The sequence below is a fragment of the Halichoerus grypus genome, chromosome 2 (assembly GCF_964656455.1).
Source record: "Halichoerus grypus chromosome 2, mHalGry1.hap1.1, whole genome shotgun sequence".
Lineage (NCBI taxonomy): Eukaryota > Metazoa > Chordata > Mammalia > Carnivora > Phocidae > Halichoerus > Halichoerus grypus.
In genome coordinates this window covers 194,521,001-194,548,794 of record NC_135713.1, presented here as the reverse complement: position 1 = coordinate 194,548,794, position 27,794 = coordinate 194,521,001, and the positions used below count along the sequence as shown (strand labels likewise).

General features: G+C 56.7%; 1 protein-coding gene and 2 long non-coding RNA genes across 11 annotated transcripts; 2 read left to right on the top strand and 1 right to left on the bottom strand.

The window, feature by feature from the left end:
* Nucleotides 1-123: 123 nt before the first annotated feature.
* LOC144380877 (uncharacterized) lies at nucleotides 124-13,669 on the bottom strand. The gene is made up of 4 exons (XR_013445160.1): nucleotides 13,460-13,669; nucleotides 9,079-9,395; nucleotides 5,571-5,759; nucleotides 124-1,367 (listed from the first exon to the last, which is right to left on the bottom strand). It is a non-coding gene; the product is annotated as an uncharacterized LOC144380877 (long non-coding RNA).
* LOC118550844 (uncharacterized) lies at nucleotides 3,084-6,138 on the top strand. The gene is made up of 3 exons (XR_013445161.1): nucleotides 3,084-3,558; nucleotides 4,648-4,759; nucleotides 5,710-6,138. It is a non-coding gene; the product is annotated as an uncharacterized LOC118550844 (long non-coding RNA).
* On the top strand, nucleotides 12,726-27,428 carry CYB561 (cytochrome b561). 9 transcript variants are annotated; one of them, XM_036116222.2, is made up of 6 exons: nucleotides 12,726-12,862; nucleotides 21,661-21,878; nucleotides 22,860-22,958; nucleotides 23,231-23,334; nucleotides 23,794-23,951; nucleotides 24,185-27,428. In XM_036116222.2, the coding sequence occupies exons 2-6, from the start codon at nucleotides 21,674-21,676 to the stop codon at nucleotides 24,375-24,377; spliced, it is 759 nt and encodes a 252-aa protein (XP_035972115.2). In that variant the 5' UTR covers nucleotides 12,726-12,862; nucleotides 21,661-21,673; the 3' UTR covers nucleotides 24,378-27,428. The 9 variants fall into 9 exon arrangements, with proteins under 9 accessions (XP_035972115.2, XP_035972116.2, XP_035972113.2 ...); XM_036116223.2 differs by having other exon boundaries at nucleotides 12,736-12,862; nucleotides 21,664-21,878; XM_036116220.2 differs by having other exon boundaries at nucleotides 12,748-12,872.
* Nucleotides 27,429-27,794: the final 366 nt, after the last annotated feature.

Below are 27,794 nucleotides of genomic sequence, written 5' to 3'. Positions count from 1 at the left end.
GATCATGACCTGAGCCGAAACCAAGAGTCTGTCGCTCAAGTGACTGGGCCCCCCACGTGCCCCGACTCTCTTCGCTTTTAAAGAATAGTTTCAGTAATGGGGCACCTGGGTGGCTCAGTCGTTAAGCGTCTGCCTTCGGCTCAGGTCATGATCCCAGGGTCCTGGGATCGAGCCCCACATCGGGCTCCCTGCTCAGTGGGAAGCCTGCTTCTCCCTCTCCCACTCCCCCTGCTTGTGTTCCCTCTCTCGCTGTCTATCTGTCAGATAAAAAAATAAAATCTTTAAAAAAAAAACTTTTATAAAAAAAACTTATAAAAAAAGAATAGTTTCAGTACTTTATATTTCTAAACATAACACTGTTTAGCTTTGCTTGTTTAAGAATTTTATAAAAACACTGTCACCTAGGAATGTACCCAAGAGAAATGAAAATACATAGCCGTGCATAGACTTGCATGCAAAGCAGTGTTATTCAAAGCAGCCGAAAAGTGCAAACAACCCAGATGTCCATCAACTTGTGAATGAGTGAGCAACATGTGGTATATCCACATCATGGAATATTATTGGACATTAAAGAGGAATGAAGTTCTGACACATGCTCAGCAGGGAGTCTGCTGGAGACTCTCTCTCTCCCTCTCCCTCTGCGTCTCCACCCCACCGCATGCGCCCTCTAACATAAATAAATCAATCTTTAAAAAAAGGAAAAAATACACAAATTATACTCTGATAAAGCTTTCTTCAAAAAGGCATATTAGAGTCTTCTGAGGCTAGTTTTTTCTCTCACAGTTATGATTCTGAGACTTTATGGGTGCTGTTGCATAGAGTTGTAGTTCATTTATTTTCACAACTGTGTGATAGTCCATCACCCAGCGTGATGACACCACGATTTATTTCCCCAGTCTCTAATTCTGTCACTGGACACGTGAGTTACCTCTTGTTTTTTGCTATTACAAAACAATATGCCAGTAACACGCTTGTACACATCCCCTCGGTATACATAAGTAACCATATGTTGAATTGAATAATAAAATATCAGGGCTTGTATATTGTAGGTCTTTTTTTTTTCACTTCATTTTTCAGAAATTCATTTTTATTGTAATTTACAAAACGACTGTTTCCCCCAGCATACTGGAAAGTAAAACAAAAGCAAAACTGGTCCTCATTGAGAAATACTGCTCTGGGGAATACACTAGGAGTAAAATCGCTGAGTCAAGGGTATGCAGATGTTCAAAGACATGCAAAAGTTCAAGGGTGTCCAAATGTCAAACTGCTTTCTAAAATACTTATACTGGGGGCGCCTGGCTGGCTCGGTCAGTGAAACGTGTGACTCTTGATCTCAGGGTCATGGGTTCCCACATTGGGCATGGAGCCTACTTAAAATAAAAATAAATAAGAGACAAAACAAAACAAAATACTCATACCAATTTGCACTCCCGCCAGCAGAGGATGAGAACTCCTACGCTGCTCCCCATCTTCACCAATACTTAAAATTGTCGCATTTTTAAGTTTGTGCCAGTTCTAACGTGGGGAGGATGTGTTTTCGGTCCCTTGCTGCTGATGAGGTTGAAGACCTTCTCCTGTGTCTAGGGGCCATTTGTGCTTCTTCTTCCGGGCTGTTCCTGTTTGTTTCCCTTGCCCATGTCTTTTCTTTTTCTTCTTGATTCATACAATTCTTCAAATATCCTGGCTAGTAGTCCCTTGTCATTTCAAGGTGCTGCAGATAGAATTCCCAGCTTGTGACTTGTTTGCATTTCCTTGGGGTGTCTCAATCACAGAGGGTCTTACTTTTAAGGTAGTTGGGCTTTACCTTTTGGGCTGGGCTCCTCTTCACTCCCTGTAGATCTTGTCCCCTGGAGATCATGGTCAAAGCCCCTACTGAACGGACAGGCTCTGGAGCAGAGCATAGACAGCCCCTTGGAATCTGTACCCTCCTGCCCCCAGCCTCATGTCAGCCCCACTGTATACTTAAGTTGTTTATTCTGGAACTTTTTTTTCCCAACCAGAGTCTTTCCCTGCCCCTCGGACCCCCCTGTCGGCTTGCAGAACCCCAAGTTAAATCCCAGCTCTGGCATAAGCTCCTTTTGGAAAAAAACAAACAAACAACAGTCCAGAGGTCTTTTATTTACTTATTTACTTACTTACTAACTTATTTTTACACCTATAAAGCCACAAATTCTTAGGCAACAGGTTCCAGCAGCTCAGGCTCCTGTCCACCTCTTCTGCCCAAGTGTGTGCCTCGGGGCGGAGCAGGTTGGTGCTTCTGTTGAACCCAGGTAACTTTCCCTCCGGCTTCTTTCTTTTTCTCATCATTTTCCTTCCCACGTTTCAGGAAGCTATCTTGGCTCTTGGAGCGCTTAATATGCTCAGTACGTACGTTAATTCTCTTGGCAAGAAACTTGCCCTTAACTTGTTTGTTTACAACAATGCCAACAGCATGCTGGGTAACACTGCAGCCTCTTCCAATTTTGCCATGGTAACATTTGTGGGGCAGTCCTTTTTGAACAGTGCCCATTCCCTTGATGTCGACAATTTCACCTTTCTTGAAGATTCGCATGTATGTGGCCAAAGGAGCGACTCGGTGTTTTCTAAAAGGCATAGAGCACATACAGTGCTGCCTCTCTTCTTTCCCTGTGGGCCGGACGTTTTGGCACCTTGTTGGAAGAGAGGGTTCTGGCCGAAAGGCACACCTCCTCTTCTTAGAAGCATTTCCAGCCCCCCACGGCTGAGTCACTTCTAGTCAGTGGGCTTAGCCTGCCTAAGCATCCGATGATTGACAGGAGACAGGTGTTTGACTATTAAAATGGGATATTTTTTCCTTTGAATAAGTACAGCTTATGAAATAGATACAGTATTTCAAAACATGGGATTCCTTAACACTGGGATGTTTGGGAGGAGAAAAATGGTTGGGAACTCTTACCAGTGATGCCTACAGTAGCCTTGACACCCCCCTGCCTCCACTTGAACATTTCCAGCGACAGGAAGCTCACTACCTTGGTGGGCTAGGCTGCTCTAGTTGTTAGAAACTGTTTCTTATGCTAACTGCATCTCCTGCCTCGTCGTTTTTACTTGGCTGTTCTTCACTCTGTTCTCTAGAGAAACACCTAGTGAGTCTTTCCTCTCTTTGACACGACGACCCTCCAGCACAAGAGGTAGGTAGCTTCCAGGTCTATCTGTGTCTCCTTTGCTCCAGGAGAAATTTATCACCTTCAGTGATTCCCGGGAAGAGATGGTTTCCAGATTTCTCTGCACTTGATCACCCTCTTGTGAACAGACTGCAAATTTTCTGCATCCCTTGTAAACTGTATACCCTTGTTTGAGGAAAGCCTCAGGGCTGGTCTCACCGGTGGGTGAGGAGGGGGCTGATCCCGTTAACTCGAGTCTGTTGGTGCACCTGCAGAGGGTGGTGGCGGTTCCGACAGCCCCGTCAGCCCCAGTGTTCCCACGGAACCTGGAACCTGGGAGCTGATGAAAACCACTTTGTTTATGTGCGTTGTTACAGTCTCATGCAGAATATCTGTCGAATTCACTCTTCGGCTTGGCCTCAGCACTCCTCTCTTTTGAGTAAGTTTTCTTAACTTTCAAGTCTCCTTTTAACTCTCCCCCCACAGCTTCATGTCAAGCACAAATTGGAGAAGCAAGATACTGTTTTTAAAAAATGCTGGCATTCCATAGACAATGCCCTGTGGCAACTAAGTATCCTTGGACTCTGTCTCTATATTACCCTCTGCCTTTGGGGTGTCAGGCCCCTGGCTTCCAGGAAGCAAGGCAGAGGGGAAGGGGCATTTCTTCACTCCGGGCCTAGGGTGAAGCTCAGCTTTGCCATAGTTGTGGACAGTGATAACCCATCTCCGCCTCCCAGCCAGGAACCTCTGAGTAATCTTTGACTCATAGCTGTCCTGTCTCCTACTACCTAATTTTGCCTGGTCTTCATTAACAATGTCTCCCTGCTTTTCTTTCTCTCACTTGTTCCTCTGCACATTTCTCCTGAGACCACTGTGCTTAAGTCAGAGATGGTCTCACCAACACAGACTACCCGGATGTTTAACAAGCAATTCCCGAAGACATGATGGGTTCTTGAGCCCCTGCTAGGGGTGTTGCTTGGGCTGAGCCCTGACAGAAGGGGTAGGAGTTGATCTGATTGGGCCAGTTGTAGGAAGACACATTTCAAGCAGAGGAAACAGAAATTCATGCGGCTCAGCACTAGGCTGTGAACAGAGGCTGAGGCTGCCAAAGCCAAGGTGGCCGGCCAGACTTCCTCCTAAGGAAGGCTTCAGGCTGGGCAGTGCCCTGACCACATTTGTATCTTAGAGCCATCAATGAAGATGAGATGAACAAACTGAGAGGGCCTGGAGGTGGTGGGAAAAGACAGTGGGCTAGGGTCCCGCAGAGTCTGAGGGAAGTGGTAGATTGAGGGGGTGTGCCAAGGGAGGTGGGACCGAAAGGAGGCAGGGGCTGGCTGGTCGGAGGGGAAGGGTGGAGGAGTTGAAGGGGGTGACAATGCTTTGAAAGACATGTTCCTAGGAGAGGAACATTCTAGAAGCAGGTTTGAGGGGTGGGAGGGAAAGGAGATGAAGACTCGGTGTTGGAGGGTACGGTCCTTTGGTGTGAGGAGGTGGGTGACTGAAGAGCCAGCTCTTCTCACTCCCACAGCTGCTATGGGTCCTCTGGTCCACTTGCCCTCCACGGGATCCTTTGTGCTTTTTCTCTGCCTGCCTTCTGCCTGTTTGAGATGCTTCTGGATCCCAGAGAACCTTCAGGAGGTGTGAGTACCCCCCCCCCCCCGCCCCAAGCCCACCAAGGAGCATTCAAAGTCCTGTCCTAGACCCTAGTCCTTCCATAAAGCCAGGCCTGGCATTTGTCCCGGTCATACCTCCTTATCCATTTCACCAACATTAATGGTCCCTCCAATGCTGTGGGTGCTGTGTGGGTGCTGGAGATACAACAATGTACAATAATATCAGGCCATGTCCATTGAGCCAAGCATCTAAGTGCTTTATGTATCCTTTTCTTTTAGTGCTTTATATATCTTAATTCATTTCAATCTCCTAGCAACCCTATGAGTTAGCTACTATTGGATTTCCATTTTACAGATGAGGAAACTAAGGCACAAAAAGGTAGTAAGTTGACTAAGGTCACCTGAGTGGTGGAGCCCAAATGCAAAGTCAGATAAATGCCCCCACTGTGAGCCACTGCACTGTCCCCGCCTGCTCTCCAGAATGCTCACTGTCTCCATCTACTTTCACGGGGTACGTTGAGTGCCATCCTCTTTAGAGTCAGGAAGTTCTTATTTTTAATCCCAAATCTCAAACCCGCGTCTTCCGGTTTTGCCCCTGGTGAGGTGACCTCTGCTGCAGTCCCTGCGTGAACTTGGACAGACATGACACCTTTCTCTTCCCGGCTCTGTGCGGCTCCTCTCGCCCCACCTGCTCCCGGCAGTGCCCAGCCCCCCTCCCAGTCCCACTGCCCCCCCCTACAGACCCTCATCCTCTCTCAGGGGCCCCTCCTCTGCTCTCCCCCTCTGACACTCTCCCTGAGGGCCATTCTCACGGGCAGCCTGGGAATAAAGCACAAACCTGAAAACAGCATGGGTTGGCAAAACGCTTCCCTCATCATCTCAGGGATAAAATCCGCACTCCTCAGGGTGAAGTCCAAAGTCCTCCCTGGTGTGGCCCCTGCCTCCTCACATCCCCGGTCCTGGCCCGCCCTCCACAGGTCCCTGTATCAGTGCTCCCAGGAGGAGACCCATCGCTGGAGGCTCTGGCCTTGATAAAGTGTTCGAGAGTCAGCAAGAAAGGGAGCAAAACAAGAATAGTCAGATATAAAAAGTCAATCAGCATATATCAGCCAAGAGGCCAGTTGTCCTTTCTTGGTCACATTATCTTTTATCCCAAATATCCTTTCTATTTTTTTTTTTTTTGCGGTTAAAATATTACTTCTTTCATAAAATGGTGGTGTGAGAAAACAACGGATTTTTGTAAATGTCTTTACTTGGCAAACTAAAAAGTGTGTGCGACTCGGTCAGACTGCATCTTTTTGCTGACGACTCAGCGGTCTACGGAAGCTGGCCCACCGGAGTGCCAGGCCGACCCTGAGCCCTCGGCCCGGGCCCCTCCCGGCCCTCTCGCCTCTCTCGCTCCTTCGGCCCCGAACGCCCCCTCCTCCTGCTGCCTGCTCCCCAGCCGTCGTCCCCCCAGGCCCGGCCTGCCCTTCCTTCCCCAGAGCGAGGCCGGGCATTCCGCAGGGCATTCGGGGCGTGGGACTGCGGGCGTGGGCGCACGTCCCCCCGCGGGCCTCGGCCGTGGACGCCGGGCGCGCTCCCGCTTCCGGAGCCTCGTGCGGCTGCGGCGGCGCAGGTACCGGCCGCTGGGCGGAGACTCTGACTAGAAGGAGTCGGGCCCCCGCGCGTGCGCTGCTGAGGGGCCGTCGGGGGGCCCGGGCCTCGCTGGCTGCCGCGGGCAGGCGCTCCTGCTCCGAGGGCCCAGGGCACGGCTCCCGGGCGACCCCCCCCCAGCCCCAGCGGGGCCCGGAGGGGAGCTCAGGGGCTGGGGGGCGGTGCTCAGGAGTCTAACTGTCCCCAAAGCACGACGGGGCCTTCCTGTGGCTGTGTGTAGCTGGCGCAGTGTTCCCGGAGAGGGGCCGGGAGACCGCGCACACCCGAGCTGCTGATTGTCACCCGCCTCCCGGCAGCCCCGCGACGCTCGGGTCCGCCAGGAAGACAGGGAGGGAGGGAAGGGAGAGAGCCCCGAGAGAGAAGCTGAGAAATAGGCGGACGAGAGTGAATCCAGGCCGAGGGTGGCAGAAGAGACAGAAACCTGGGGGGCCCACAGAGAAGCGGGGAGGGGAGCTGCCATCAGAGGGGCGTGGCGCTAGGAGCCTGGGGCTGGGGGTCCCGACAGCCTCCCGCTGGCTGGAGGAGAGGCGCCTGTCTCTTGGCTCTAACACAGCCTCCATCGTGGGACCCCGGGCACAGGAGGCAAATTCATCTCGGGGTCCACCCCCCACCTGTCGATGCCCAGGGCCCTGGTGAAGTCCTCAGAGCGCCAAGGACCCCTGAGGGGCCTCCAGCCCTGCTGTCAGCCCCGGGCAGCACCCTGACCCTGCCTGGCCTCCCCACCCTTTCCCTGAGGGCATCAAACGTGGGTCAGAGGAGGGACTCCTAGGGAAGAGAATGACATTCTTCATTACTTCGCAGTTGTTTGTTTTAGGGAGTACTCTTGAGAGGGCATTTTAAACAGCTGTCAGAAAGTCCCAGGCTGAGGGGAAGGTGGCAGCGGACTTCTGCAGTGAGACAGAGGCCACCTCATGTCACCCCCCTTGAGAGCGAGGAGGGTTGACCAACATGCCCGGGAGGAGGAAAGAATGTGAGCTGAGACCCTTCTATCTTAGCAGACCTCCTCCGACATCAGAAGGCAAGAAGGGTGTGAGCGCCAGGGCTTCTGGAGAGAAGCCTCTCCACGGAGGAACCTGCATGGGGCCAGGCTCCGCAGTGGCCTGGTCATCTCGGGGACGGCTTGTGACCTGGCCACCTGAGCGCTGGGGATGCCATGGGGGTGGTAAACAGAGCACCGGGACACCACAGAGCTCAGGAGCTGGGCTCACTCCCATGGGGCCCCCACATTTGCTTGTGTGCAGGCAGGTGCAGCTGGGTCTTGACTTTGTGGTGAAGGGAAGCCAGGACTGAACCTTTGGCCAAAACAAGCCCTGGGAGTGCCTGAATTTATCAAATGAGGAGAGGCCCTTGGAAGGGGAGAAACACTCAAGATACATGAGAGTGCTCAAAGTCCCATCAATGTCAGGACGTGACATTGCCCTTCAAGCTGTAAAGGGCTTCACTTCACAGGGAATAATGGGATGTTGGGATGGATGACTTACTAAAGCCTCCAAGTAGTATCTTTGCCTTCCAAAGATATAGTCTTAGGTTCTGGAACCTAAGAGCCAGCCCTCGGGCAACATTCTTGGGCCCTGGAGCTTTAGAGTGAGACTTTGAAGCAAGCCTACCCAGGAGACCTGAGCTACAGGCTGCTGCCAGCCCAGGAGGCCCCAGTCCCACCCCTGCTCCAGAACAGGCCCCTCGGATCCGTGCTAGAGCAGGAGGCATGACTGGCTCACAGGGCGCAATGAGGCGAGAGACAAGTATCAATTTGAACTGGGGGACCAGCTGAGAGGGGTGCAATTCTCCCTGGCTGCAGCCCACTTGTTAACGTCTCCCACTGATTGGCTGGGAGGGATCAAAGGAGCATGGCTTCTTGGGTAAGGGAGATTCTGAGCTAAGGTCAAGGTGCCTTCAAATCTAATCTGCTCTCAAAAAGCACCAGCTGGGCTGATAGGAGCACTCAAGGTAGGAGGTGATGGCCAAGGTCAAGAGAGTGTAAAGGATGGAGGTGGGAGGGATGGAGCTGGGTTAAGTGAAACCTCTGACTCAGGACAGTTATGCTGCTAACTTGTTATGACCTTAGAAGAGTCATCAGCCTTAGTGCACTCATCAGAGACAGTGTCTTATACGTATAAGTGCCCCCTTTTTTTTCTGCTCTTCTGGGTCCAGCTGAGGTCTGACTTGGAGAGGGATGCCGTAAAGCCACGCATGGGGAATGCTGCCTAAGCCTCTGCCCATCTCCCATCCACTGGGGGCACCCTCTGGGCCATGGCTTGGTCACCCCTCACTTTTGGCTCAGCGTGGCCACCACACCCTTGCTGCACTCCCGTCACGAGAAGGTTGCCCAGGAACCAGAGGGTATGGAGCTAGAGTTGGCATAGCTTTCAGGGTCAAGACGAGAACACAGAGCTATCACAGGCTTTGGACAAAGTGCAAGAGTCCTAGCCCTGCTGTTTATAGCTGGTTAGTGGAGTTAATTAGATGGCTCTCATTATCAGTAGGATCTTCCCTCCCTCCCCATGCCCCTGCTGACAACACCCAAGGCTCTGGCCACCCTTCACCCCAGGCCTCACACCCGCGTTCTCCACGGTGATTGCCCCTAGCACTCACAGAGCAGGTCTTCAATGTTCGTTGACTGCCCGACCGACTTGATCTACCCAAGGAGAAAAGAGGAAGGTGGGGATGGAGGACGCCACTGGGATACAAACCTCTTCAAGTTTTCTTCCGGAGGGGAGAGCTGGCCCAGGGGAGTGAGGTCCCGGAGCTGGGCTCCAGTGTCTCCTGCTCGGGCCGTGCTGGACAAGGGGAGCTTGGCGGTGCCCTACTGACTGTGACCCTCCATCCAGATTCTCCATTGTGTGAAGGATGTGCTCAGTAATCAGATACAACTATGGGCCTGTGGACACTTCTTAGACGCCCCACGAACCGCCGCTGAGTCCCTGTGACACACCTCACGTCTTCAACCTCTACCCTCCCGGAGGACCTGTTGGCGTTCTTGTTTCACCTTCTCTATACAGCGTGTCCTCTGTTGGGGGAAGGGGAGTGTTAGAGGGCAGGGCAGGATGGAGCTGACAACAATGCACAGTCCTGCCTCAGGGCCTTTGCCCTCCCTCCCTCTTCCCTCTGCTGGACTTACCTTCCCCTAGATCTTCACAGGGCCTGCACCCCTCTCCCCTCAGAGAGCCTTCCTCCTGTGACACTCCAGCCCTCCTGCTTTATTAATTCTTCATAACACTTGCTGGTACACGCAACTAGGTTTCTGTGTGTGGTTGTACACGTCTGTGTGTGTACGTGTCGTTTGTTAGTTTACTTTGTACTTATCTGTCGCCCCCACTTCATATAAGTTACATAAAAGCAGGACCTTCTGTTAATTGATTAGTATTTCTCCAGGGCCAGACAGCACCTGACACAAATTGGTGCCCAATAAACCTTTGTTGAAAGAAAGGAAAAGAAGGGAGAGAGGACGGAAAGAAGAAAGGAAGGGCCAGAGAAAACAGACTTCCTCCTGATCCCTCCCTCCCGAGGGGGCTGCACGGAAACACCCTGGGAGGTTGGAAAGCCCACCCCTTTCATGGCCTCCCACCTTGGGCGCCCAGGGCCATCGTGCCCCCTCTTGCTCCAGGCTGGTCCTCACTGTTTATCTAACCCACGTCCAGTTCCCTCAGAGCCTGGCAGAGGGAAAGGTTGGCCTGACTACGCTGATTCTCTTCGCTTCTCCAGCCGTCCCACAGTGTTAAATTGGTTTGTGAGCAGGTTACTCTTGTGTTTGTCTGAGTCTTGTCTTCCCAGACTGGGCCAGCTTTGGGGTCAGCCTGGGACGCACAGCCTGTGACATCCCTCAGCCCCACGCCCTGGAACTCGGGCGGTCCCGGGTGACTGTCTTCATCGTGGCCAGCCCCCTGCGTCCCTGCCACGCCTTCACTGGACCACTGGACGCTCTGGCTGCCCCTGCTGGGGCTGCTGCCCCTGAAGCGGAAAGACAGGTGTTTCTCCCTGAGTGATTCCAGTCCCATCTTCAGCTCATCGAAGTGGCCGTGTACTTTCAGAATCAGACTCGTTTTCCTTTCGAGGAAGTTGGACGGAGCTCCTCAGGGGCTGCCCCGAGCAGCAGGCGGGCCCCGCTCTGTAGACGGGTCAGGGGATGTGTCCGTCCGTGATCTGCCATCCCGCGGCAAGGCCCAGCTCCCAGAGCCTGCGCCGGCTTCGGTTCAGGCTTGTCGCTGCTGCCAGGGGCCCAGGAGCCCCGAGGCTGTACGGTCAGGCCGTGTCCATTTCCTGCGTGGCGCGCTAGCCACTCTAGCTGTTTCTTTGGCCAGGACACTCCTGCCCTCTCCCTACTGTCCCTCTGCCAGGTGAGCCCCTGCCGTCCTGTCGCTCTCTGAGTCTATGTCACAGGCTCCAGAAGCCTTCTCGGACCCTCGCATCTGGGTTGCCTTTCCATGAGCTGAGGCCTGGGAGACCAGGGCTGTGCCTGTCATGTCCACTGATATTTTCCCAGGGTCGCCCAGCACCTGGCACGCGATAAGTCACTGTTGTACAGCGTGAATGAATGCCGTGTGTGTGTGTCTTACAGAGCTTTGGCCTGGGGAACCTCATCTCCTATGCCTTTTGCATTCCAAGGTGAAGGCCTCTGCCTGCATCCCGTGCAGAACAGGAATGTGCTTTGGATGCACCTTGACCTGACTCTGAACAGGAGTTAACTGGGTAATTCAGCCTGTTGGAGGTGGGGAAGTTTGCTGGGAGGGGCCAGAATGGCTAGGAGGCTCCTCTCCTGTCCTTCCCCCACAGGAGCAAGGTAGGCTTGCCAGGTAAATACAGGATATCCAGCTACATTTGAATTTCAAATAAATGACGAACACATTTTTAGTATATTACACCTAATAAGTGGAGCATGCTGATGCCAAAAAAATACTAAATTCGAATTTAACTGGGAATCCATCTTTCTCAATCTGGGAACCCTAGTAAGGGCAGCCCTGATCAGCCTGGTTCCCCAGGGGGATCTGAGGTCCTACTCATGAGGTACATTCTGCTCACCCTCTTGGTTCTTCCTGTCCTCTAAATAAATGCTTTTGGACAAAGAACAGGGTGAGCGCCAAGTGTGGTTTCCCAGAGCTGTCATGAGCACACTTAATGCAAAGCCTCTCCCTCCATCTCAACCTCGACCCCAGCCACTGGACTGGATGATCAGGGAGGCCTGTCTCAGAAGTGGAGATCTGAAGGAATGAGCCAAGTGATGATCAGGGCATTCCAACGGAGAGGCAAGAGTGAATGTGGTGAGTCTAGTGTGACTTTGTGAATTCGAGAAGGGAGAGGATTGCATGGAAAATGCCCTGGACCACAACCTCTGTCCTCAAGAAGGCACCTTGGTGCTGCTCCACTGGCTTGCTCTTTCCTACCTCTGCCCCCAGCTGTAGGGTGGAAGCTTCTCTAGCTTCTGTGGCAGGAGTCTCAGCAGCAGGGAGTGGGGAGAGAGTGGAGCCCTGAGCCCTTAGAGCTAAGTCCCAGTGTGCCTGATCCCCAGGGAGGCACCTTACCTCCATCAGAGCACCACCTCCATCCCCTCCCCACTGTAAGCTGGCAGGGTATTCTTTCCCTTCTAAGAGGAAAATGCTGCTGCCCAGGGCCATAGGACCATGGGGGCAGGGGGAAGAAGGACCCAAGGGGCCCCATCATGCCTCAGCAGGCGTCTCTCTCCCAGCTTTGGAAGGGGTTGAAAGCCCTATACTGGGAAGCTCAGCACTCAAATCACAGAGTTCCCAGCAGGCTCTGCTCCGCTGTGCCACCCTACCCACTCCAGTCCTCCTCCCCTAAGCCCAGATATACAGGCCAAACAATGGGAGATGGCTCGGTTCCACATTTAACACACAGAGCATTTGTTGCCTGCTGTTTGCCTGTTGGCACGCTAAGGAAGCTGTTTCTTAATTTAAAATGTCCATTAACTCCCTCCAACTGGAAAGCTACTCCAACAAATTTATGCTGTGGCAGGTTTAAGCTTGGTCACTCTGAGGGGTGGGCCCTGCTGTGTTTGCCCCTTTAGGTGTGCCCAGGGCAGTGGGCACCCTTGGGTGTCTTGCCATGGGCTTGACAGTATGTTCTCTCTGTAAGGGGGAATTAGATCCCCAAGGCCCCCCTTGGCCAGGGTCCTTCAGGAGCCTTTGGCCACTGCCCATGGGAAGCCCACAGTGTGGGAGGTAGGGGGAGGGGGAGCGACACCCTGGGGGAGGGGTGTCTCTTTTACAACTCCAGGGGAGGAAACCCCATTTCCCTCCTACCCTCAGGCTCTTGGTGAGCCTTGCCAGGCATCTGACAGGAAAGAACCTTTTGTTCTGAGCTTGTAAGAAGTCTGAGCTGGACTTGTTATCTACCCACAGCATTTCCTGGATAGGGGGCTGCGGTAGGGGCTGGCCCCAGCCTTGGCCTTGGCATCCTCCTCTCCGCTGTTGGGACAGGGGAGGCTGCCGCTGGCAAGGTCTAGGCCTCCACGAGCGGCGGGTGAGAACTGGTATTTATCTTTAGGCTGGTTTGCCTGGGGGGTGGGTAGTCAGTCTCAGACAAGGCCCCCTGAGAAAGGGGCACAAAAAAGAAGTCACCTAGTGTGTGTGTATGTGTGCGTGTTGGGGAGGTGGTACTGGGGAGGGGGTGAGTCCAGCCTTCCCCTCCAGTGATATCTCCCTCGGGGCCAGGAGGGAGGGGGTGTGTCCCCAGGGCTGCGGGAGTTGCAGCGTGGGCCCAGGCCCGGGCCGTGTCTGACACCTAGTGGCCACCTGAGCCCGAGGCGGGGCCAGGGGAAAGGGTCAGAAGGTAGGAGGGAAGCGGGGGAGGGGAAGGCGTGGAGGGACTCAGGAAGCGCGGAGCCCAGGCCCGGGCCCGGCGGCTGCTCTCTGGGCGGGCAGCCCCTCCCCTCGGCGCCCGGGCTCCGTCCCCGTCCCCGTCCCGGGTCCCGGTCCCCGCCCCGCAGCCCATCCCCCCAGCAGCGCCCGCGGCCTCCGCGTCAGGCCTGGGCAGGAGGCCCCCACACCCACGGGGTCGCAGACCCTCTTGCGTCCCTGAACGCGCCCCGGGTCGCGAGGCCCGGATTTCGAAGGTTACCCGAGCTCGGGTCCAGAAGGCCGGGGTCGCGGTGGCCGCGGCTGTCGCCCCTCAGCGCCCCGCGCCGCAGCCCCTGTCGCGCGGCGTCAAGGTCTGGGCCCGGGATCCGGCGGGGCCCCGTCCCGAGAGCCGGGCACCAGTGGGCGCGGGCCCTGCCCCGAGTGCCGGGACGCGCGGGGGGCACTTCCGGCGCCCCCTGCCCCCGCGTGACCCTCGCCGCTCCGCCCGCCTCGCGCCCCACCCGCGGCCGCCGCCCTGTCGTCATGGCGACGCCGTAGCTGGGCGCGGGGCGCGGCCGGCGGAACCGGCTGAGCAGCCGGGGCGCGGCGCGGGGAGCTCGCCGGCCGGTGCGCGGGGCGGCGCTGCGCGGCGGGGACGAGCTCCGGGCCCGGCGCCCGGCCAGGTAGGCGGCCCGGGCGGGTGGGTGCGAGCCGAGCCCCCGCGCGGAGCCGGGGGAGGGGTCCAGGTGTGCCCGCAGCGGAACGGGCCCGCCCCCCGCCCCGCCCCCCCGAGCCGCCGCGCGTCTTTCCCCGACCCCTCACCTGCCACCACACCTGCCCCTCGCCTCACCCGCTCCCGAGCCCCACGCAGCAGGGCCAGAGGTGAGAGCAGGCCGTGCGCCCTGCGGGGGCTGTCGGCCTCGGGCCCTGGGCCAGCCTCCGTGCCAGTCTGCGGAAGTGAGACTGGAGCAGACCTCACGTTTATCCAGGGGCTCACGCCATATGCTAGAAACAAGGTAGGGCAGATGTGGTTCAACCAACTTTTGCCACGACTGTTCTTTTGAAACCTGAAACCAAGACTGGCCGAACTGCTTTGCTGGTGGCGGGGCCTCCTTCAACCTGTCTCTCTGGCCTCTTGGTGGAGCATATCCGGCCAGGAGAGCCTTTCCTTGTTCTGGAACGTCCGCAGCTTCTTGGTGTGAGGGTAGGAGTTCCTCGTTTGGGAAACCCTGGCTCGTGGGCTTGGCCCTAGTGGGCCCTGAGCTGTGGGCACAGGGGATGCAGAACTGAGCCAAGGGAGGGGTCCGCTGCTGCCTTTGACGCCTGCGTAATGGCAGGGCCACCTCCCCTCTCCACCTGCTCTTTCCCCCAGGGCGCCGCACAGAAGGGGATCCCTGTGGACCCTACCCCCAGCCTTTCTCCTTGAGGTTGCCCCTTTCCTCTCATACACCCTTACTTGGCAGTCTTTGAGGAATTTCTAAGTCTCATTAAATGTAGCTCCATCTCAGGACGGCTGGATTCTGTTCCTTTGTTTTCATAGCAAATGAAGAAATGCCAAAGCTTTGCCACCTTCTCTTAGATACCTTGATTTGTCTTGTGACATTGGATTTGAGACAGAAAATACAGAAAGAAAACTTGTAAATGCCAAGGTGAGACCCACATAGAGAAAGGGTGCTGCAAACCCCCACCCCCACCCCACCCCACCCCACCCCGGCCACGCACCATGTAGGAGGAGCCTCCCGGACTGGGAGGTGGGACCGTCCCCTTCCTGCCCCACAGCTTCCCAGCCCTGGCCACCTTTCCTTGGCTGGCAGAGCTTGGCTTCTGCCAATATGGAGAGGCGCAGCAGCAGCAGAAGGCATTGGTGGAGGAATCTGCCCCAGACCCAGGGGTTTCTGCCCACGGGGGACTGAGAGTGGACAGAAGAGGAGTGTGGATTTATGAGAGGGGGTAGTGCTGTCTGCTGCCTTCTGGCTCTTTGTGGCCCCAAACCTCTTATGTCAACAACTTCTGATGTGTGACTCTTCCCAAGGTGCTATTAGGACCAGATTTAGTTATTAGATTGTTATCTGAATGCCTACCATGGGGCAGGCACTTTGCTAGGCACCAATACATATTTATCCCGCTTAATTTTTGCTAGGCCAGTGAGTAGTAAGGTGGGACTCAATATCCCCTGTCTTGTGGATGAGGAAGCAGGCTCAGAGAGGGGCCCTGGCTTGACCAGGAGCACACAGTCATAAACGGTGGGGCTTGCTTTAAAATCACATCTGTTTGACCAGAGCTGCAGTCATGGGTCCCAGGCACTTTTGCCTTGCTGGGACCCTTCTTCCATTACAAATAATAACAATAAAAAACAAAACAAACCTATATTTTACAACTGTGTTGGTATAAAGACAAATATAATCCAGGCTGGATTAAAAATTAAAACATTTTCTTCAACACTGAATTTGTTTTTCCTCCTGATTTTAGCAGAAATCAGAAGAGTTTTTGTGGGTCCCTACAAGTATTGGGAGCCCTGGCACCAAGCCCACTGTGTCTAATGGAGAACCAGGCTCAGTGTCTGACGTCAAGCTTTGCTTTCTTCCCTCGGGCTTCTTGGGCCCCTGCCTGACAGCTCAACCTTCATTTTGCCTTTTCTTCCATCACATTCTAGGACATTCTAGGGCAATTGAGTTGTCCCTTCCTCCCGGCACTCACCCATCAAGAAAAGCTTGAACCTCCGTCCCCACTGTAATCTTCTCTAACCCAATTTTAAAACCCCGCTGTGCACAAGGAGGGCCATGGCCACGCCAGGCTGCCTGCTTCCGGGCTCTAGGACAGGGGCAGTGTCTGGTCCCCATAATGAGATTAGGCCTGGTGGCCTTTTAATGAAACCGTGGACATGGGGAGGGAGAGTGATTCTCAGCACATTCAAGCCCTGCGGGTAGCTCCTGTCCCTATTAGATTGCATTAAGTGGAGTCTGACTGCAAGTGTGGGGGGGGGGGGGAGTGGGGGTGGTGTGTGACTGTCTCAGCCCAAAGTTCCAGAAGCTGCCAGAATTGTCACCCCCATCCCGTGCTCTGACAGGAAGGAGGGTGGCTGTGGAAGGGGCTGTAAGAGCCTCCTCTGCTTCTAAGACTCTGGTGTGCTAGGCGGAGGAGACCGCTGGGGTGGAGAATGGCTGCTTCCAGGCCCTTGACGCTGCCACCCACACTTCTGCTCCGGGAACAAAGGAGGCCCAGGAACCGCCGGCGTTCAGGGGGGCCAACCCGACTGGGAAGGCAGAGAGAGTGTTGTCACTGTCTGGGTTGGGAACCGAAGGAGCACGATTCAAAGGCATCTGCTTACTAGGGAGTGACTCTTGACTGATTTCCAGGTTTGCACATGCAAAATGTGTTTGCGGGTGGGTCAGATTCCACCCAGAGTCCGTGCAATGTGTTCTCTCTCCAGCGTTGGAAGCAGGCCCTCCTTGCGCAAAGACAGATCGTCCTTGATGCTGAGCCGGATAAAAGCCGTTGTTGAAGGAATCCTTCAGTTCATGTTCTGTAAAGCACAGAACCACTCACTGCTTTGTCTTTTTTGTGAATCTGGATTTTTCGCCCTTGGAGCTTATTGACTGTGAGGTCACCTGGAGGCAAGGCCCAGGGCTGCCTGCGTCAGGAGGGTCTTGCTTGGCGGGAGTTTTCCTGCATCCCTCGTAGTTGGGCTTAAATCGCCTTCAAACTGGAGGGAGGAGTGGAGGAGATGGCTTGGGCCTTCGTCGTTCCAAAGGTCATTCTTTATCTATGGCTTCTTCCTGGATGCTGCTTCACCCAGATGCCTAGTTCCCCACACAGATGGGGCAGGGGAGCTGCCCTGGGAGCAGTTGACGGGAAAATATCATGCATCCACTGGTTCGCCTTCCTGCCACCCCTTCTCTCTTAACTGCCTGTTTCCATCCTGCCTCCTTTTCTCCCGGGAGAGCCCACAGGGGACACCAGTGCTTGAGGCAGCGATGGCCTTAAACTGCCTCAGCAGCCTGGTTTCCTGAGAGGTGAGGCACACAGGAGGACTGGCGTGGGACAGGGAGAGACTTCTTGGCGCTCTGGGTCAAAGTGACTTCTTTGGCAAGCTGCATTCAGATCCTTGGTTGCCTTCAGCTCCACCCTCCAGGCTCGGCAGAGCCACGCCTTCGCCCGACAACCAGCCGCTCCGGGCGCCACCTCACTGTGTTCAAGCAGGTGGAAACGGTCTTCCGTGTGGATGGTGGCGAGTGCCCTTGGAGGCCTGAGTTTACTAAAAAAAAATCCGCATCTGCTCTGCAACTTGTCTGCAAGCTTCTCGAAGGCAGGGATCGCGTCTTAGCTGTATAGCTCCGCATCTCGCAGTATCACCAGCATGCAGCAGTGCTCCATGAACACATGCGCTGAGCTGTTTGGGGCATGTCATGTGTCCTCTTTGAGCCCCAATTTCCTCACCAGTTAAACTGGGACAACAGTCTTATTATCCTAGCGGTATCCTGGAGGTTAAGTGAGAGAAGGCTGAGTACAGAGGAGGGGCTTGCAGTCGGCCGTGAGGCCCCCAGTCCTCCCAGCACACACAGGCCTCTCAGCTCCATCGTGGTGGGGGTGCAAACAGCACTAGGGTTCTGACTTCCTGGGGAATTCAGGATGTGAATTTACAGTGCAGAACATTCAAGCCCCCTGTTCAGTCGTTTGGCTACTCCAAAGTGCGTTTCCTTTTCAGCACCACGGACTTCTTCAGTTCTCAGCGGACACCGACTGGGTGTCCTGCAAGTTAACTCAGTCCTGACACCGTTTACCTGGAGATAGCGTCAAAACCCACAGGCTAAAGGCTCTGTCCCTCACTTTGGATGCCAGTCGCAATTCCAGGCTGGCCCCTGGGCTTCTGACCCACCTGCTGTGGATGAGAAGTTCCCATGGCCTTCTCCTCGGGTTCAATTAATTTGCTAGAGCAGCTCACAGAACTCAGTGAAACATTTTACTTACTAGATTTATTATAAAAGGATATGACTCAGGAACCGCCAGATGGAAGAAGAACGTTAGGGTGAGGTCCGGAAGGGTCCTGAATGGAGGAGCTCCTATCCCCAGGGAACTAGGGTAGCCATCCTACTGGAAGCTCCTTTTGGATTTTACTGGAGGCTTCATGACTGGGACAGGTTTGATCAGATCATTGGGCATTGGTGATGGAACTCAAATCTCCAGGCCCTCTCCCCTCCCTAGAGGTTGAGAGGTGGAGCGGAGGGGGTCCAGCCGTCAATCACATGGTTGGTTCCCCTGGTAACCAGCCCCCGCCCACAGGTTATCTAAGGGCTCATTAACAAAAGACAGCTTTCTGGCTTTCTTGGGAAATTCCAAGGGTTTTGGGAGCTCCATCCTATATACTTCTTCTTGTAAGTCACAACCTCACAGCTCTGCAGAGAACCTCACTCTGATTTCTGCCTATTTCAGTAGGAGATTGGCCGGCCTGGCCACGGAGTAGCTCCGAGATCCAGGAGTGACAATTCCTTTGCTGCCCTGAGCTCCCACTGCTGTCGTTGGTCATTCTGCTTGGCAGGAGGGAGCTGTGGCAGGTCCACCAGCAGCGGAGCACGTCCCTTCTGTTCTTTCTCATTCAGAGCTAATCAGGTTCTGACTGCGCCCCGGGCGTTCAGGGGATGAATCTAATAAAGGGGAGGAGGACCAAGAACAAGTGACCCGAGGACAGCATCCGTTTGGTAGATCTTTCCGGTTAGAGTCGGTGCAAGGGAACAGGTCCTCGAGGAGACCCAAGGAAAAGCGGGACGCCTTCCCTGCCTTGCCCGAGCTACAGGGCAGGTGAGCAGAGGGGCGCAGGTGAGCTTCACGGGAGGCAGACGGCCAACAGGATAAGTAAGCCCCAAACCAGGAGGGGCCGGAGATGAAGGAAAAGCCTGGTTCAGGTCGTGGGCAGACGGACGGAGGGGAGGGTGAGGGGAGGAGATGGAGGGGGTGCAAGTGGCGTGGCGGGGAGCAGGCAGCGAGGTGCGGGGAGTGTGAGGCAGAGGGTGTTGTGAGGGGAAGTCTCAGAAGTCAGAGTCTCCTCTGAGTGGATTTGGTGAGAAAACCCGGGGCCACAGATGAAAACTGAGTTAGGATCATGTTACAGAGGTGGCTTATCACCAGCAGGCCATGGGCCCTGTTTGTGCAGGGTGGGGCGACAGGAGATGGGGAGCTGGCCTTGTCCCTGTCCCTGGCGTGGGTTCAGAGATTGGGGCAGAAGCTCCATGCCCTGGCTGGGGTGGTGGCAATGAGGATGGCCAGGAGGGAGGTGATGGCGGGGGGCCCAGGGGAGATCCTCTAGGATTCGGTGGCCTGTCTCCACTGACCTCTCCACAGATGTCAGCGCCAGGACCAGGAGGGCAGCCGCTTCGGCCACGTGCGAGGTCAGGAGAGGACTTGGCTATGACGGGCAGATGAGCTGACTTTGGATGTGCTGAGTTTGGAGTGTTTGTAGGATGTCAGTAGAGGTGTATAGTGGGTGGTTAGAAATGGGGTCTGTATTTGGGGGAGAGCATGGAACTGGCCCTCGATTTAGAAGTTACCTGTGCAAAGGGGACATATACAGACAGAGACAAGAGTTTCAGAAATAGGGGGTTGTTGTCTGCCAGGCCCTCTGGAAGCAGGTGTTGCTACCTGCGGGGGGAATGTGTTTGGAAGATGATTTTATAAAATGTCAAAAACCTAAAAGAGAACATAGGCTTGCTGCAGGGTTCTGTTTCTCCAGTCAGGAATTAATCAGACACATGTGCAAAGATGATCACAGAGTGTGGTTTATTTAGTGAAAAACTGGGAGCTAGCTAAACGCTGAACAACAGGGGTTGGGGCTTGGTTAAAGCATGAAACAGCCTTACCGTGCAATCCTGTGACGTCGTTGAAACTGTGGCGTAGATGGATATTCGTTGACATGAAAAGATAGGCATGACCTACTGTGAAGTTAAAACGGGTTAGAAATCGGTATGTTTCTATAAAATAATGTAAATGTTTCTAGAAAAAGGGGATGTGAGGACACATGAAAATGCTGATTACCTGTAATTTTTTCCTTTTTTTTTGCTGATCTGTATTATACTGTAGGGAGTGTGTGTCAGTAACACTCCCGACTGCCCCCAACTTTTTTTTAATGGTGAAGTTGCCAACATTCGTCGGATATGGCAGAGAGAAGCGGGGGGTAAAAAGAGCCCCCCCCCCCATTACTAGTAGAAGACCAGGCTGACCGGACACGAGTTCTTGCGCAGTACAGGGTAGAGACAGAGCACGTGCGGGCCGTGAGCGGGGGACCCAGAGCTGTTAGGCCATGTCTCTGCTCAGCTGTCGTTCTCCGGGATGTTTCCAGCGCGAGGAGAGGCCAGGACTGGGGAGGAGGAGAGCCCCCTTCTGTGGGCACAGGACGCGCGCCTGCACCAAGGCAAGGCGGCTGGAGGCCATCTTTGTTCCCGCGGGGCTGCGTCTCCGTCCGGGCTGTCTGGGCCGGGCCCGGGCTCCGGGTCAGGAGCCGCAGCCGATTCAGGGCGAAGAGCTGGCAGGAAGCCGTCCTGACCCTGGGGGAGGCTGCCACGGGGCGCACTGGGCGGAGGAGCCAGGAAACGCGCTCACCACGCGCGCACGCGCACGCACGGGCACACGCACGCGCACGCACGCAGCCCCTGAGCAAGGCCTTCCCACACCTCTTCCAACTGCCGTTAGCTTCTCGGTGGCACGGGTCCGGTGACCCCCCCGCTTCACGGCCTCGCACAGGCTCGCCGGGAGCTAAGCGTCGCGTATGACGCACGCCACGAGCCCCGGCCGGCGACGTGCTGTTCCCCGTGGGTCTCCGTTCTGGTGCCTTTAGTTTTGGAGACATCGCGTGAGCGGGAGTGCAGACCGGCCTGCCCTAAACGTGGGCGGGAGAGGAGGCAGCAGGGGGGCCGGCTGCTCCCCACGTGTGCCAGGCGACGCGGGGTCCGAGCACATCCTTCTACAAGCAGGGGCCTGCTGTGGGGGCCGCGCCCAGGCCCGTGGGGAGGGCAGGACCCCCCTTCACCTCGGGCTGCAGGCTTGCACACTGCGTGCGGGGCGGGGGTCTCCTCACCGGATGTCCTTAGGACCCACCTGGGGACAAACGGTGAGGAACCCTGTTCCTTCAAGGGATTTCCTCACTTCTCTGTACCTCATCTGTGAAGCCCCCCTAAGAAAACCCAGGGCCTCGTGAAACAATGTAAAGCCAGGCGCGGGGGGCCCCCTGCTCCCACCAGAATTTGGAGGACCTTCCCTTGCACCCTTCTTGCATCTCTCAGCCAGGGCTCCGGCCTGTCTCCTGGGGAAGCGGGGCACCTCTGCCGACGGCTCTAGAGACTTGGGGTGACTGGCTTTAGCACAGGGGCCGGGGGGGGGGGGTGGGGTGGTGGTGGTGGGCGGAGAGGGTGGGGGGTTGGGGTTGGCCTCGGGAGCCCAGGGCTGTGTCCTGGGGAGGTGCGGGCTGCCCTGAGCTCTCTGTCTTTCCTCCAGCAGCTGCCTCAGCATGGAGAGTCGGGCCGGCCTGGCAGCCGCCCCCGGAGCGCTGTCTTACTACGTGGCTTTCTCCCAGCTGCTGGGCCTGACTGTGGTGGCCACGACGGGGGCTTGGCTCGGTCTGTACAGGGGCGGCATCGCCTGGGAGGGCGCCCTGCAGTTTAACGCGCATCCCCTCTGCATGGTCATAGGCCTGATCTTCCTGCAGGGAGATGGTGAGTCCTGCCCTCACACCTGGAGCCGCTCCTGAGAGAGGCGGTTTGCAGAAACGCTCTCATTCCCGAGGTCTCCTGCAGTTAGACACGTCTAAGATTCCAGAAAAGACAGGAAGGAAGCTGGCTTGGAGCCTGGGGACACCAGGCATCCAAATCCAGGGACCTGAGGTGTAGGGGTGGCAACTCCTTTCCTACTTGTCCTGGTCTTTCGACGAGGAGCATCCAAGGGTGTGTGTGCTGCTTAGAGCAGGCAGCCCAGGGTTTGGGCTGTGAGCTGAGGCCGGCTTCTGTGGGGCGGTTTCATACTGGGAGAAAGAGGGTGAGTGTGTGTGTGTGTGTGTGTGTGTGTGTGTGTGTGCGCATGTGCCGGGGGGATGTTGGACTTGGCAGAGCTAAAGTCCCTCTCTGACGTAGGAGTGAGGCCGTGCTTGGCCCCCACCCTGCCTTCTGTGGCCGCCTTCTCTGCTAACAAGAAATCTGGATGTGGCTCTGTTGGGCCCATTCATCCGAGAGGTGGTCCTGGTGACAGCCACTCCTAAGAGGCATTCCCCGTGCCACCTGGCTCTGTCTGGCTCAGCCCAATGACGGGGGGTTACCTTGGGAACCAGGGGTTCCCCGTCTAGGGAGCCTGCTTGCTAAAGGTAGTGAATATCTGCTCAGGCTTCCATACTGGACTATTTGAGGATCATCACAGCTAAGTGAACTCGAGCTTGGTGACACCTCAGCGTGAGTGCACGATGAACCTACAACCCAGCCTAGAATACACAGGACGCTTGACAAGAGAGCGACGGTGGGGGGCTTGCTAGGGCACACATACCCGAGGGCCCCTGCGGGCCCCACAGAGCCTTGTTTTCGCTCCCGCTGGCTGTGGCTGGGGGACCTTGACAAGCCCTTCATTCAGATCACCTGCCCCAGCCACGGGGTGTCACCTAGGTGTGGGTGGCAGGCCGGCCTCACGTTCCCTTTCTCGCTCCCCATAAGCCCTGCTGGTTTACCGGGTCTTCAGGAATGAGGCCAGACGCACCACCAAAGTCCTGCACGGGCTGCTACACGTCTTAGCGTTCGTCATCGCCCTGGTGGGTGAGTTCCCGGGCATGGCTCCCCCTTCCCGCCTCTGCTTGGGCCTTGGGGAAGTAGCTGCAGGATGCGGCCGGTCTCCACTCCAGGTCTGCTCCGGGCCCCTCCCCGCCCCTCCTCCCCCGTCCCGGCAGCACCGGCTGGGACACCGGGTGCTGGCAGCCATCGAGCCGGGACCGGCTCCCCCAAGTCCCAGCGAGTCTGGTTTCCCTTGGGTCCCCTCCCCAGCTCCCTTCCCGGCAGCCGTGTCCTCACGCGGCCCCTGTGTGGCGCAGGCTTGGTGGCGGTGTTCGACTCCCACAGGCAGAAGGGCTCCGCGGACCTCTACAGCCTGCACAGCTGGGCCGGCCTCCTCGTGTTCGTCCTCTACCTCGTGCAGGTGACGCTGCGGCCCCACGGCGTGGGGGGAGGCGGGGGCACGGGTGCCCCACGAGGGCCCGCTTTCCGGGCACGTGCCTGAAAGTGGAGGAGGCTGGAGGCTGCTTTCAGACTCTGAAATGGGTGCAAAAGCCAGGACTTCCCAGGCGAGGGTGCCTCGGAGCCAGGCCCCCCCCAGCTGACGCGGCACATCTGTTTGGCCACAGGCCCAGGTCCCCAAGCGCACGAGCCCGCTGAACTGAGCCCGGGCCCAGAGCGCGGGGTGGGGGTGGGGGGCGCGGGGGGCAGGACCTTTCCCCTGAATGCTTACTGCCCCCCCCCAGCTCTTAGGGTGGAGGAGGCCAGATGGGTGGATGGGGGGTCCCAGAGTGCGTGTGGACGCGGCCCGCTTGGGGTGTCCTCGGGCCGGTCGGACGGAGGGCCAGCTCAGTCTCCGGCCGCACCCCGCCTTTCCTCGCAGTGGCTCGTGGGCTTTAGCGTCTTCCTGTTCCCCGGAGCTGCGTTTTCGCTGCGGAGCCGATACCGCCCACAGCACATCTTCTTCGGCGCCGCCATCTTCCTCCTGTCTGTGGGCACAGCCCTGCTGGGCCTGAAGGAGGCGCTGCTGTTTAAGCTCGGGTGAGTGTCCCAGGCCACCATGGGCGGCAGAGAGCGAGCCCCGCCCTCGGCTCCTCAGGGACCTCTGCCTTCCCGCTTTTGGGTGGTTAGCGAAGCAGTGGTTTTCCTCTCTGGGAGGGGGACGGATGGGGCTGGGGTTGGAACACCTGGCCATATCTCTGGCCTGGGTGCGAATGGCATTTGACGGTGACCCCGTGGGTGGCTTCTCCCTACCCCCCCCTTCAACCCTGCAGGGCCAAGTACAGCACGTTTGAGGCTGAGGGTGTCCTGGCCAACGTGCTGGGCTTGCTGCTGGTCGGCTTCGGGGGGACTGTGCTCTACATCTTGACTCGCTCTGACTGGAAGCGGCCACCCCAGGCGGAAGAACAAGCGCTCTCCATGGACTTCAAGACGCTGACAGAAGGCGACAGCCCCAGCTCCCAGTGACGGCCTGCCCTTGTCCCGCGGGGAGGGCCTGGCTGTGGCTGGCCTCAGTTCTGGGGGGTTTGGATAGGCGTCTTTCCCACGCTCCGTCGCGGCTGTCTTTAGGCTCAGCGGCTCCTGGGAGGGCTGGGCAGTGTGGGTAGGGAGCGTGGGGGCAGCGTTCCCCTTGGAGCGCTCATTTCTGGGGTGTAGGGCTTGGCTTCCTCTGCTTTCCCTCCTTGTTGCTGCTTTAGAGTCCTGTTAGTCATGCACAGACCCCTGCCCCTGTTGTCATTGTCACCCCCTCAAATCAAGCAGCTTTGGGTCGGGTTTTGGGTGGTCAGTCCTGGTTACAAAAGCACAGATCCTTCAAGAAGACGTAGAGTGGCTCTCTCCTCTTGAGGCAGCGGATGCTGGGCCGAGTCCAGGGGCTGCAAAGAGCACAAAGCTGTGGGAGAGAAACTGGGGCTTAGTGACAGGCCTGGCAAGGCCGAGACTTGCTTTGTGTAACACTGAATTCAAACCAGGAGTCTCGCTAGTCTGAACAACACGCGGTGAGAATGGGGCCCGGCCTTGGCAGGGAGCAAGTGATATTATGTATAAACTATGTCGGTGTTCAGAGCAGGTTCCCCAGGAGCGGGGAGGGACTGGCCCCGGGGAAGCTGCGGAGATGGGGCTTTGGGCCAGCCCCAGGCGGCCCTGCTGGGAGAGGGACGGGCCGCGGGCCCCAGACTACCGGTACTTGGCGGCTGAGGGCCACAGAGAGCAGGAGATGGGCCGGGCGGGTCTACTCGTGCTGGGGCCCGCCCGCCAGTCGCCTCCGGGGTCCCCGCCCTCACCAGCCACGCTGGCTGTGACCTGAGGCCCGGGGGGGCTGCCGCCTTGCTTTGCTTTGTTTTGTTTTGAAGCGGAAAGCTGCTGCTGCCGCCCCCGTCCCTTCCAGCGCCGAAGGCAGGGCCGCTGGCTTCTGTGCAGGAGGAAGGCGTCAGCCTCCTCCCCGGGCCCGGCCGTGCGGGCAGCTGGGGCCATGTGCTCCGTGCGCCCGACTCGCTCTTGGGCTTTGGCCTGGAAGCGATGTGATCAGAGCATTGACCTTGTGCTTCTTGGACTTGGTGAATGCTCTCTCCTTGTTTTCCTCGTGTTCTGGGCTTTGAGGAACATGACACAGTTTGAGACGGACACCGTTTCCTTAAATGAAGAAATGCAGGAGATTTCCGGGCCTGACCACTGTTCTTTTGACGGTTGCCTTTTCCTCACCTCAGTGCTGCCTTAGAGAAAGGGGCCGGCCCCCTCCCGTGCTCTGCTCCTGCTCGGCTTTCTAACACAAGCCTGGGCCCTGGGCCCTGGCACGGTGGCGGCCCAGTCCCGCCTCCCCGCCCCAGCGCCCCGTCCTGCTGCAGCTTGCCCGGGGCGCTGCGTGCCGGGCCCAGGCACACGCTCTATAGCCAGACGCCCCCTCGGACAGACGGCCGAGGTACAGCTGTGCATCTCCCCGGCCAGGACGCCACAGAGAGGGACGGAATCTTGGATTTGCGGTACAAATCTGTCTGCCCAGGTGGCTGTCGGATGATTCTGGAGGCCCCTGAGAGCTGCCCCGCGGTGGTGTATTTTACTTTGCCTGTGGCCAGTCCTCTGTGAAGTACAGTGTAGCGCGGGTGCAAGAGATGGTTCCGTAAATGTCTACCGCAGCCCTCGGGCCCGTTAGCCTCACTTGCCGTGGCGACAGAAGGGGCCGCTGCTCCCAGCAGAGTCAGACGCTCAGGTCAGTTCTGGGCTCACAGCCCTGGCGGGGCGCAGGGGGCAAAGTGAGGGGTGCTGTGGCGCCACAGGCTGGGCGAGGGCCCGCGGGCCGTCCAGGCTTTGCACCCAGCGGGGGCGACCGCCTTCTCTCAGCCCAGAGAGTGGCCTGGAGGGTGGAGGCCAATAAGGGCCTTGGCCAGAAGTTCTCCCCAGTAGTCACTTAACTTTTTACCTTTTAAAAATATGTCTCTTTAGTCCTTAAGAGGAGGAGCAAAACTTTTGAGAACAAGCGGAGATTCCACTTGAGAGCCATTCCCGAGGCTCAGGCCGGAGGTGTGTTTATGGTGAAGTCAGGCGGGCTTTCCCACGGGGACAGGGACCAGGGACCAGGGACGCTCTCTATGCTCCAGAAAAGCACCTTCCCTGAAAACTCTATTTAAAGGGACCCTACAGCAAATCCTCTGGTACCTAATCCTCGGTAACACGAACCCTTCCTGACATTTAACTTTTTCTCCGTACTCTTGAGAGGCCTTTGCTTTCTGCACCTGTACAGTCTTTCTCCTGAATCGAGGCTTCTGTGTGAACCTCCATTTGCTTAAAAGCATGCAGAGCACGCGGCTTGTAACGGGTCCCGAGCTGATGGCTCCGTCAAGATCGCGGCTGGCCCTCAGGGTGAGGGCAGAAGGCCCTGGACCCCGACTTCTGTGCTCGCCTCTGCATCGAGGGTCTCCGTGGCTGGAAATAGTGAAATGATCCCAGACACGAAGGGGATGCCTCTCTCCTTCACCTGCTCAGGATGTCCCTCACCTGACTGGGTTTGGGACCCCTTGAGGTCTCAGAGTTTTCAGACCAAGCAGATGGTTCCTTCCAGAGTCTTCTCTCCTCTTTGAAGGGAACTCTGGCATCCAGGCCGGGATGACTGCGTGCCTGCAGTTTTCCTGCGTCCCCGGCCTTGGCTGTTTGGGGGAAACGGATGTAGTCACACAACAGGGATGTTTGTTCACAGCATGGCGTCCAGAGGAAGCAGTCTCCTTCCTTGCTTGTCCCTGCCGTGGACAGACAGGGACCAGCGAGGCAGGAAAGGCTGCAGGACTCTGTGCCGGCCGCTTTTTAAAAACAAGGTATCGAGGGGCGCCTGGGTGGCTCAGATGGTTAAGCGGCTGCCTTCGGCTCAGGTCATGATCCCAGGGTCCTGGGATCGAGCCCCGCATCGGGTTCCCTGCTCAGCGGGGGGCCTGCTCCCCCTCCCTCTGCTTCTCCCCTGCTTGTGTTCTCTATCGCTGTGTCTCAAATGAATAAATAAAAAAAAAATCTTAAAATAAAAAATAAAAACAAGGTATCGAGTGTCTAGCTGGTTCCAGGAAACCTGCAGCTTCTCCACTTACAGGATGCAGCTGCCCAGCTCTCTGGATGGCAAGCATGGGAGATTCGGGCCAGATTTCTGAAGAGAAAAGAAGCCACTGGAAGCCGTGGGCTTCCAGCTCGGACCAAGCTCTTCGGGAACGCTAGCTAGGGCTGTCCCCTCCCCTCGGGCCTGCAGCCCCAGCTACCAAAATGGAACAAGAAGGGCTCATGCTCCCTTGGTTTGGCGGGAGAGAAACTCACTGAGGAAACCGCCTCCCTCCCTCAGAGGGTCCTGCAAGCCTTCGCCACAGCTCCGTGCTGCCCCGACTCTGAGGGGGTGCTCGGTCACCTCACTGA

Bases quoted from the DNA above. Each gene is read 5' to 3' on its own strand.
- CYB561 (XM_036116217.2), top strand. The intron at 21,879-22,859 runs GTGAGTCCTGCC...GCTCCCCATAAG, and splicing joins GATCTTCCTGCAGGGAGATG to CCCTGCTGGTTTACCGGGTC. The intron at 23,952-24,184 runs GTGAGTGTCCCA...TCAACCCTGCAG, and splicing joins GCGCTGCTGTTTAAGCTCGG to GGCCAAGTACAGCACGTTTG.